This window comes from Syzygium oleosum, unplaced genomic scaffold, assembly GCF_021117445.2.
Source record: "Syzygium oleosum isolate NSW1041296 unplaced genomic scaffold, Sole_v2.1 Sole_v2.04, whole genome shotgun sequence".
Classification (NCBI taxonomy): Eukaryota; Viridiplantae; Streptophyta; class Magnoliopsida; order Myrtales; family Myrtaceae; genus Syzygium; species Syzygium oleosum.
In genome coordinates this window covers 8,156,424-8,167,925 of record NW_026607488.1, presented here as the reverse complement: position 1 = coordinate 8,167,925, position 11,502 = coordinate 8,156,424, and the positions used below count along the sequence as shown (strand labels likewise).

Below are 11,502 nucleotides of genomic sequence, written 5' to 3'. Positions count from 1 at the left end.
CTTTATAACAATTAGACTTTGAAACATGGGAAAACTATACTTAAAACTCTATTTAATTTCATAGGCGTAACTGAAGCTTAATATCGACCAGTTTTCAATCATGTATGATCTAATAACGAGAGCGCACACCGTGCAAATTAGTATCGAATGATGTTGTCATTGTCATCTCAAACGCAACTGTCATTTTTTGGGCGTTGATGATTGTGAAAAAAAAAAGAGTTATCAGGTGGAGGCGTTAGAGATGGCCATTAAGGTATCACAAGCTACGCTAGTGTACTTGGTGACAGGTTCAGGCAAGACTCTAATTCGCCATGAACTACAGTATTTGTCAAGAACGACCAGAAATTACCAAGAACGAGTTATATTTGCCACAATAGCTATGTTAGTAGTAAATTTATTTATTAAGGATAAAGATCATGAACTCATAAAGGCAATTCATTAATAGAAAATCTTTTCATGCCAAGTAAGCTTAATCTTAAACAAAGAGAAATCAGAGGTATCGGTAGTAGACTTAGAAATGGGCCCGGCGGCACACGGGCCTGCCCACATACGGCCCGATCATAAGGGCCTGCCAAAAGCATATTCGTGGGCCTGATCATGGGCCTACGTTTATTAGAATTTGCTCTTTTACTTTTACTCTTGTTCGTTTTGGCTGCTTCTTTGTTTTGGCACTTTCAGAGCAAAGCTCAAGACGCTCAAGTTCGGAGTTTTAAGAACAAAGTTCTTTGTGTAAATTTAAAGCAGCCATGGAAGCAAAAATGGCCACCATTGCCTCCATGGTCACACCAGATCTGGATTCAACAAGTCCGTCGTCAAACCTCCTCGACCATATTCTCCATGATTCTTCGACCCCAGCTCTTTCTACACCTCTAGTTTTGCTTCGGCCAAGAGGTTGCCGATGGCACGCGCCGGGACGACGGAGAAGGTTGGATCTCATTCGCAGATTCATTTCAAACTTTCTTTCTCTAGAATTTTCGGATTATACTTATTTCATTCTTCTAATTTGAACGGCCAAAAGGATGTCATCGTAGCATTTAACGGTGGTTTAACGGCCTTTTATCACGTTAATCGAGATATGGTCACCACAACAAGTTTATACCGTCCTCTTATTTTTACTTAAAGAAAGAACAGCAATCTTGCTCTTGTTTGCTTTTTTTCTCCGGGCAAAGAACATCAAATAATCCTAACTGGCATAGGATGGCAAAATTTTATGCTCATCTGAAAATTAATATTCAAGAAATTTTATACCGTTCGCACAAAATTATTAGGAAGTACGTGAGAGAGAGAGAGAGACAGAGACAGCACATCTGAGTGGGGGCTCCAGCAAAGGTGCTACTTTGCTACACCTTCAAAACTGCGACGTCCCATTCGTGGCGTCTAACGAAATTCTAATGAGAGTCGTTGGATTGAAATACGACATCACGCCATGCCGGAGCGGCTATGTAATCAAAGCATCGAGTGTTCGGACTTGTTAAAGCGCCCATTTAATTTCACTAAATCGTGATTATTCCTTTTCTTTCTTTCATAGTAGTCACTGGCGAACCTAGAAATTGAAGTTCAAGAACTCAATTGGCCACAAAAAAAAAATTAGTTCACAGACTCAATTGAACATTTTACAAAAATTCGAGATCTATTCGTGCCTTTATCCCTCTTTTTATACCATAGAATATCTATCCTAATACAATATTTAATTATGAGGTCACTTTTTGTTCGTTAGATAATTTGAGTTTAACCTCTTTTAGCTTCAACGCCCAGTTTGCTATGACCATGCTACGTCAGTTTTGAAAATCCTCTGCTTTAGTTCGATCTTCTCTTACCTTTGACTTGATATGCTTTAATGATTTTTTTTTTGGTGCAGCTTTCTTTTGTTACGATTTTCCTCTAATTTTGTCACCTGGTGGAGACAAGGTTTTGTCTACTCATTTAATACTACTATGATGAAGTTTGATTTATTTTTTCGTTAAACAATTCGTGGCATTTCTTCATTTGTTAATCACAATTACGTTATCCTAAGAAAGAAAAAAAATAGAAGGAAAATCGCCATGCGTTAGGTGGAGAGAGTGTCGATGTCAACTTGTCATAAAGCACTATGAGTACGCACCATCACAGATTTATGGAATCAAACTTAGATAAGATTAGACAATGAAATACAGAAACGGGAAAGACTGAAAAGTGGGGGATGTGCATCTTTTAGAGTGAACAGGAAGAACTACAAAAAAAAGTTGGCTGATTGTTCGGAAGGAGACATGGGAAGGGAAAAGACAAAAAAAAATAAAAAATTAAAGCAAAGTACGAACGAAATGGGAAAGAGTGCCACGTGTCACATATACTTGCCTGGCCTCCTTGAACGTTGGCCCGGAATGGATTCCTCACACAATCCGCATCCATAGGAAGGGTCACTATGCTCGCCTAACAGTGGGCATGCATGAACATGGAGACCACATGTGTTTGGAACAGCAAGCAAACCTTGCAGTGCTTTACAGTGATAGAGTGTCAATGAGCGCAACCCATGTAGTTTTGATAGATCGGGTAACCTTTCTATGGAGCTCCATTCTCCAATTAATAATTGCTCCAGTGAGTTTGGGAAATCAGACAAACCTTGCAGTGATTCACAGTGCCTTACAGACAAACTCCTCAACCCATGTAGTTTTGATAGATTGAGTAACCTTTCTATAGAGCTCAAATTGCGAATATCTAATGATACCAGTGATTTTGGTAAATCAGGCAAACCTTGCAGTGATTCACAATGATTTACAGACAAGCTCCTCAACCCATGTAGTTTTGATAGATCGGGTAACCTTTCTATGGAGGTGCATGCAATAATGGATAATGTCTCCAGCGATTCCATTTCTCCCAAATCTCGAATCTCAATTAACTGTGAGCACGAAAAGATTCTCAGTATTTTGAGCTTCCTTAAGCTTGATAGACCTGATAACCTCACCAGCGATTTACAGTTCATAACATCTAATTCAAGGAGGTTCTCTAACTGTTTAAACTCGATCTCTCTCAATCCCCATCTGAAGAGTCTTAAATGATGCAAACATCTCAAATCAAAGAGAAGAGGTTGTTCTATCGGTAACTTGACATCGATTAATTCCAAATAATGAAGACCTAAAGGAAGCCGTGGGAGAGATTGAGGATCATCACAATATATGAATACGTTCGAAAGCTTAGGAGGCAATGTGACATCTATATTTCTAGAATCATAACCATGGTATACCAACCCTTCAAGATTCTCCAAAGTCCATATGGCCTTAGGTAGCTCTCTTATCTTTGTCCCAAGCGTATTTATTCCCTTCAGCCTTTTAAGATATCCAATAGAAGCAGGCAATTCTGTAATTCTTGTAACAAATAAGTCTAACCAGAGCAATGATTCTAGTCCTCCGATGGAGTTTGGTAGCTCCCTTATTTGAGTGTTTCTCAGGTCCATTTCCTCCAACCTTTTGAGATCTCCAATAGAATCAGGTAACTCTCTTATCTTACTGTCAATCGCAATTAAGCGCCTAAGGCTTTTAAGAGATCCAATGGAAGCAGGCAGTGCTATAATATCAGTACGCTGCAAGTCTAAGTCAAGCAACGATTCTAGTCTTCCAATGGAGTTTGGTAGCTCCCTCATCCGAGTGTGTCCCAGGTCCATTTTCTCCAACCTTATGAGATTTGCAATAGAATCAGGTAACTCTCTGATTCTTGTGTTGAACAAATTCAATTCAAGCAATGAACTCAATTTCCCAATGGAGTTTGGAACCTTTCTAAGCCGATAACAATGCGCTAAAGACAAGCACTTCAAGCCCGCCATCTCTCCAATAGATGGATGAAGCTCTCGGATACACTGCCCCACAAGCTTTAGACTTGACAGTTTCTTAAAACGGCATATTGTAGAAGGTATTGCGCACAGGTCAAAATGGGGGCTTCCAGACAACGTTGTCGGCTGCACTCTGGCTGCAATTATTTCCAAGCGCTTTAGGCGCTCTAGCTTACCGATAGAGATATCGATTTGTGTCAACTCTGCATAATGTTCAACAAAAGCCAATATCCTCAAATTCGAGCATGTTGAGAAGTCGGGAGTCGTCGAGAGATGGCATCTCATGAGATGTAGAACTTTCAAGTCATGATTTGCCTATTGAACAAATTAGAATTAGAAAAGTAAGGCAAGGGAAATGGCGACAAACGTATACATGGGATACGAAACCATACCAAGCATGGGCCCCATCCATTCCAATTCTCAGGAATTTTGCTGTCAGAAAGCTTGAGCACAACTAAGTTCCGTAAGCATAGATTGACCGCCTGCAAGTATGAAGGGCAACGATGCCAAGAGAGCCATTTTAAACTCGAGAGAAGATTCTTAAAGTCTCCTGTCAAGTTGCCCCCCTCTAATTCCAACAACCTTAAGTTATGCAGACTTGAAAACTCTTCCCTTGTAAATATGTGCTCTTTTGGAAGTCCAGTTAGTTTGAGTGCTGTGATTTTATATGTTCCCTGACAACATGAAATGTTATAAGTGAACTTTCTACGGTAAAGAAAAAGAGCGAAGCATTCCGCGAGTAAAAATATCATAGACTAGTTCTGTAAGTAAATTATTCTGTTTGCTTCTACTTTGGGGTTGTAAATGTAAGCAATTAATATCTATTGCTAGATATTGTTAAAATCAGTGATCCATTTTCAAGAAGCATCTAGACCTCTCCTTCTCTGCAAAGGCAACAAAATATCTTCGATACAAGTCCACATATGCTTGTGTCTAGAAAAATTTTAAAAGAAAAAAATATGTCTCAGCACAACTCGGCAGAGATTTTTCCTATGAAAGTCAGTGGAATTGCTCTGTAAATAGAGCTTAGAATCATTCATGTAATTGTATGGGGAGCGGTATAACTAATTTGTTGAAATAATGAAACTACGTTTTTTTCTTATCCCATTGGCTATACCCTTGGAGTTTTCTTACCTTGTTCTCTTGTCATCCTCTCCCGAATATATCCCGCACACAAACAAACTAGCACATTAAACCACAAACTAAATAGTGACATCAAAATCATGCTTCCACAATCCAACATTGGTATCGGACCAAAAACCAACGAGTAGTATCAGACCAACAACCAACAGATATGAGTTATGATATTACTTTCATTTCACTCAAAATTGACAAATTTTGTTTTATGCGATGCACAACACAGACAAAAGACCACATCCAGGAATATACTCTAAGCTTTGAGCTGATGTTTCCATGATCGAAAAGACGGTAGCTATGAATAAAATGTACCTTTCTATGCTGCACTACGTTCAACGCATCCTTGGGAGACCATAGTCTACTACGCTCCTCCAGAAATTTGTGTTCTTTTCGAACAATTTCTCTTCCAAGGTCTCTTAGCAGGTCATGCATCGACAGTTTGTCATTACCATCAACCTTTATCAAAGACATACGAGAAAGGACAGGGATCTCAATTTTGGGGGAAAAATCCAATGCTTTCCACATATAATGTGGATGGATTCTTTCTTCACCAATAAAGCAACATGCAATATCAAGAAAAATTTCTTTCTGTTCATCCTCTAGCATATCAAAGCTAATCCTTAATTTGTGACATACATCTTGATTGGGAACTAAATTTAATTTCTTCAATGTGGCTTTCCAAAGTTGTTGACTTTGGCCACAAAGAGAGGAACCGATGACCTCGAGAGCCAAAGGAAGTCCACCGGTTTTGCAAACAATATTGCGAGAAATATGACGATAATCATGTGGAGGAAAATCCATTCTGAATGCATGCTTACTAAAAAGCTCAAGAGCATGGCGATGGGACAATTCTCTCATTTGATAGATTGTAAACTCTTTGAAATGCGTCCGGACATTTTTTTCTTGGTTCTCCTCTTCAATCGGCAAAAAGTTCGTGTCCCTTGTTGTAATAATAATTCTGCTCCCGGGACCAAACCAATCAGGCTTTTCAGCAAGTTTTGAGAGTTGATCCATTTCATCTAAGTCATCTAGAACAATGAGGACTTTCTTGCGGCGGAATCTCGTGTTAATTTGGTAAATCCCTGCATCAGAGTCATAAAACTCCGGTGGATTGGAGTTGAGAATTTCCGACAATAATTGCTTTTGCAATTGAACGACTTTGCTGCCATTTGAAGCTTCTCGAACATTCGAAATAAAGCTGCACCTGTGAAATCGACTGGAAATTTGGTTAAAGACGACTTTGGCAAGAGTCGTCTTACCGATGCCCCCCATTCCGTGGATTACCAGATAACGTACATCAGGTGAACCTTCATCTATTAGGCGCATGACATCATCAACGCAATCCTCAATTCCGACTAAATGATCCGGCAGCTTTTTGTCTCTTTTATTCAGCTTCATCGAAACTTTAGCAACGATTAATTTACTGACTTCGCCGTGACTGTCATATTTGATAAAAGGTCTAGTAAGAAACATCCAAATAGAATATTCAACTATCGAGCTCCGGAATATTATGAATTAAACATAAACCAACCATAGAGGAGGGGTGGGGGAGGAAGCGGGTGCGACCACCCCCCTCCCAAAAAATTTTGTATATATACTCTGTGGATATGTAGGAAAAAAGTCCACTGTAAGTGAATCGCACCCCTCCTCCTCAATCAACCAAAATCCAGTCAATTTACTTAAAACGAATTGCAATTGGGTATTTTATACTATGGTTAAAACTGTAAATTGCTAAGATAAGGATGAAATCTTAAACGTTGTACAAGATGCTCCCTCATCCATAAAATGTAAAAATCGAAACCTTCGGATTTTCTTCCTTTAAATGTATGCAAAGAAATTGTTTATTCATTTTTTATTGCTCACATACAGTGTGTGCTCGGTTTACTAGTTTTGCATGGAGTAAAATAGTAATAGCTAGAACAATTGTTTTATTAAATCAAACCTACATAACATTATTTTAGAAGTTATCAAAGAGGTATTTTTATTCAATCTAAAGGATGCAAATTGAATAATGAATTCAGATTGGATTTGTCATGTCTAAATAGAGAAGTCATCTAGTTTTGAAAGGAATTGATTTAATTGGTCAGAAAAGTCATCTATGTTTTGAAAGGAATTGATTTAATTGAATGGATGCATAGTGAGTAGTTATAAAATATGTGGAGATTGAGTGACAATTTGATGAAAAAGAGAACAATGGGTAGTTGTATCTTTTAATGCAAGGACGAAAATATTTCTTATTATTTATAGTTATATCAATTAAATATCTAATCAAAGAAAATAAAATAAAAGCCCAAACCTTACCCGGTATCTTTGAGATCCCATCCGCTCATACCAGCGACCTTCTCCAGAGCCTCCTTCCATCGCTGCACGACCTCGCAGCCGTACTTCTCCTCGTGCTTTTGCAGAGCATCCTGGTACAGCTTAGTTTTAAGCTTGACATCTCTGGGTTCCACGTCAAAGAAGACCGGCAGAATCATCGCTTTGCGATACACCATGTATGCAAGCTCACGAAGACACCACGCACTGACAGCGTAGTTTCTAGAGAAGATGGGAATACAGATTGAGGAGCTCTCGATCGCACGCTTTAGTTCACCTCCGATATCTTCGCCTTTTCCGATCTCTTCACCGTCTCTGAAAACGCGAATGCCAGCTCCATCCATGGCGTGATAGAGGCAATCGGCAAAATTCTGGCGAGTGTCGGGCCCTCTAAAACTCAAGAACACCTCGTATTCAGCCCCCAGCGACGACTCAACATCGCCTCTACTGGTCGACACCACTGTTCCATCCGAATATTTCCTCTTTGCCATCTTCGGGAGCTAAAGAGTAGTGGTCGAGTTGAATAATGAGGAGAGAGATGTAAGAGAGTAGTGTCTAATGCATGCAAATCTGGAGGTATTTATGGACGAGCCAAAGAATTGTGGGAAGGGCTGAGGAAATTTCCTGCAATAAAATATTATTTTATACACCATTCTGATTAATAATTTCAATTGATTCCACCTCACAATCCAATTTACTAAACTAAAAACTTTCCCCCAGGCCACAACAGGACAAATTCAAATCTGATTTCGTAAACTCGTCTCATTTATTATTCGCTCCGGGAACAATAACTAGAATACTTATTTGAGCTCGAAGTTTGTGAATTGGTTCTAAATACGACTGCACTGTCGTTTTAAAGGCAATTTGTAATGCATTCTCCAATCAATTTCATTTTTTGTTAAACACCAGAATTTCTTTCAAGTGATTTTCAACACGATCAAACATAAGAAAATGACTCATCTTTCATGAAAACAATTCCACTAATTTCCATCAAACAAACAGACCCAAAAATATATCAATTGATTTCACGTCAAGTTCTAATTAACAATACCGACCCATCGGCCTTTGCAACTTCACATACAAGATCATTTCAAAGGTGCAGGCTAACCAGTTAAGAACATGGCTGCCTCAATTAATTAAAGTGGAACAGAGTGCCTTTGTTAGTGGAAGGCAAATTCAGGATAATATCCTGATAGTTCAAGAGGTACTGAACCAACTACGAATCAGGAAAACGAAGAAAAAATTCCAAGCAGTGCTTAAATTAGATATGCAAAAAGCCTACGACAGGATTGAGCAGGACTTCCTAGAAGCTTGTATGCTAAAAATGGGTTTCTGTAGAAAATGGGTCTCGTGGATCATGCAATGTGTCACTACTATCTTATTTAGTGTGAAGTTCAATGGGAAGCCTTTGCCTTCTTTCAACCCAACACATGGAATCCGACAAGGTGACCCTGTCTCACCTTATCTTTTTATACTTGTGGCTAATGTCCTCTCCTTACTATAAAAAGCAATTGAAGATGTTAAAGTAAAAGGAATAAAGCTACTAATTGACATTGCCCAAGTCTCTCCCACTTGTTGTTTGCGGACGATTCTATCTTTCTCGCGAAAGGGAAAGTTATAGAATGCCAAAACCTGGCTCACATTCTCGATCAATACTGTTTTGCCACCGGCCAGGCAATCAATTTAAACAAGTCAGGTGTTTTCTTTAGCTCGGGCTGCCCCTAGAATCTTCGTAGGAATATGGCACAGGAATTGAGAGTCCCAGAAATAGACAAAACACGGAAATAATTGGGTATCCCTTCGGATTTGGGCGTATCAATGAAACAAATGTTCACTTGGATACTGGCCAGGGAAATTATGAAACTTGAAGGATGGAAGGAAAAGATGGCGTCAAAGGCTAGAATGGAGATCCTATTGAAAACGGTTGTCAAGGCGCTCCCGCAATATGCCATGTCAATCTTCAAGATACCGCTTTCCCTTTGTAGAGCCATTGAACAAAAGATTGCCTCATTCTGGTGGAAAAACAATGATTCCAAGGCTGGTATACACTGGAAGTGCTAGGAGGTAATGAAAAAGAGGAAGGACCGTGGAGGTATGGGTTTTCATGACCTAATTACATTTAATAGGGCAATGTTGAGCAAATGCTGACCTATTTACCTTCGACGCTTTGGCGCCAAATACCAAAAGGGCTCTACTTCCCCAACACTGATTTTTGGCATGTGAGGAAAGGACAAAGATCGTCCCGAGGGTGGCACAACTTGCTGATTGGAAGAGATGCATTAGCTGGCTCAGTTCAATGGTCCGTAAAGAATGGAAAATCGATTAGAATTCGTGAAGACAAGTGGACAAGATTGGGCACAATCGCAAGTCCATCAAACCAAGATGATCCCCAATTAGTGTCTGAACTGATTGACAGAGACTAGGCGATATGGAATGAACAAAGCCTTTATAGCTTGTTTGAAGACAATATTGTGGAGGAAATCTTGGCCATCCCCATCCCATCTATGGAAGAGAAAGATAGACTAGTATGGACAGCAGCGAAATCAGGGAATTACTCAGTTAAAAGCGGGTACAATCATCTCAGAAAAGAAGCAGACAGCCCATCCAATCAACAAGCCTCATCCTCGCACCAAATACCATGAGGCCTATGCTCTAAAGGGTAGAACATGAACATCCTACCCAAAATCAAACTATTCCTCTGGCAAGTTTGCCAAAATGCCTTGCCTACAAAGGAAAACTTGATCAAGCGAAGAATCATACCTGACCCACTGTGCCCAGTGTGTAAGACGCCTCCCCAAACGCCACAACACCTCTTTCTCCCTTGTCCCTGGACAACCAAAGTTTGGTCAGACCACAATTTACAAATGCGAATTGAAGATCAAGGCCTCACAAGCATAGATCAGTGACTATCAAGCTACAAGAGTGGATTACCAGCCTTGCCGTCTCTCGAGCTCGTTTCCGAAGTACTCTGGGTCCGGTGGAAGGCGAGAAAAAGTGCGATTTTTAGAGGCAAATCACCGGACCCGCAAGCGACTGATAATGAAGCGATAGCCTTGCACGAAGATATCAAAACTTGCAGCGCGAATCGAAAGAAAAAAACAAGAACGAGAAGGGATCTCACCTGTGATCTGGACGCCGCCGGAGAAAGGAGCTCTTAAGCTTAATGTGGACGCGGCCTTCGTTGCTGGGCCTGGCTCTACGTCGTGTGCGGTCGCCGGTGTGTGCCGAGACGCCTCAGGGAAGCGCCCCTTGCACTGATTGAAGGCCAGCGCTTTATGAAAGAATAGAGGAGAGAGAACAGGGGGAGATGAGCCTTCGTGGAAGTGGAGTCTGACAATTCAGTCAAGTCACATGTGAAGACCCACATGTTGAACTAAATAAAATCGAGTCCACTTCACTGCTAATTTATTTAACTAAATAACTTTTCCATGCTCCAGATAAACTCCAAGCCGACGCATTTGATCGGGTATAGCAAGACTGATGATGGGGTTCTTTTCTTGAATTAAGGAACGGCGCTTCCGTTCCCACATTGTTCAATTCAATGAGTGAGGACTCCATCTATCCATAAAAGAATTATCGCGGTATCCGTGAATGCATGATTCCATGAAGGTCCGATGCGTTTAATGATCTTTTCATATTTAAGATGAAGAAAGCATTTCATTCATCTAAACATGATTAAGTAAAATATGTTATATATAGGTTACATTTCGAATATGATTTTAAAGGAAAAAAAATACCATATATCCCTATTTCAAGATATTACTTTCTAAGATAAAATTTTCTCGAGGGACAAAAAGTTAAAATCGAATACTCCGTAACGAATGTAAAATTCCTAAGGCAAGGTCCAGATGGGTAGCTTAAAAAGTTCCTTCTTTTACCTCTTTTCAAAGTAATATCCTTCTAGCCGACGAAAATCTATTTCCCTCTAACTAAAAATTACGCCCTATTAACTTGTAAAGATTATTTGCTAAATTATCCAAATATATTCCCTAATTGAATATTATGGTAGTCTATTATGTAATTGATTTTTTATTCTAAAGTGTCAGCTAAATAATAAAGGTTCTCCAAATACAATATACGAGCAATAGGAGCCCTTGTTTGTTTTATAGCAATTCCCTTGTTTGTTTTATACTGGTGTGATTTACCGAAAGAAGAAGACTAACTTTCTCCACGTGCACTATGTGTTATCGGTTCTATAGCAGTTCCCTTGTTTGTTTTGTTGTTACTCTACTAGATAACAATAAAAA

The 11,502-nt window shown here is 39.6% G+C and overlaps 1 protein-coding gene across 7 annotated transcripts; it reads right to left on the bottom strand.

The window, feature by feature from the left end:
* Positions 1–2,110: 2,110 nt before the first annotated feature.
* LOC115685295 (disease resistance protein RPV1-like) lies at positions 2,111–10,457 on the bottom strand. Of its 7 annotated transcripts, XM_056310997.1 has the most exons (8): positions 10,377–10,457; positions 10,187–10,223; positions 10,016–10,082; positions 7,241–7,879; positions 5,252–6,398; positions 4,195–4,476; positions 2,731–4,117; positions 2,111–2,598 (listed from the first exon to the last, which is right to left on the bottom strand). In XM_056310997.1, the coding sequence occupies exons 4-8, from the start codon at positions 7,744–7,746 to the stop codon at positions 2,321–2,323; spliced, it is 3,600 nt and encodes a 1,199-aa protein (XP_056166972.1). In that variant the 5' UTR covers positions 7,747–7,879; positions 10,016–10,082; positions 10,187–10,223; positions 10,377–10,457; the 3' UTR covers positions 2,111–2,320. The 7 variants fall into 7 exon arrangements, with proteins under 7 accessions (XP_056166972.1, XP_056166973.1, XP_056166971.1 ...); XM_056310998.1 differs by having other exon boundaries at positions 10,016–10,071; positions 10,174–10,451; XM_056310996.1 differs by having other exon boundaries at positions 10,187–10,451.
* Positions 10,458–11,502: the final 1,045 nt, after the last annotated feature.

Excerpts from the sequence above, each read along its gene's own strand:
- LOC115685295 (XM_056310997.1), bottom strand. The coding sequence starts at position 7,746 with ATGGCAAAGAGGAAATATTCGGATGGAACAGTGGTGTCGACCAGTAGA. Across the intron at positions 4,118-4,194 it reads ATGGATGGGGCCCATGCTTG|GCAAATCATGACTTGAAAGT; the intron begins GTATGGTTTCGT and ends TTTGTTCAATAG. Across the intron at positions 2,599-2,730 it reads TCATTGTGAATCACTGCAAG|GTTTGTCTGATTTCCCAAAC; the intron begins GTTTGCCTGATT and ends AATCACTGCAAG.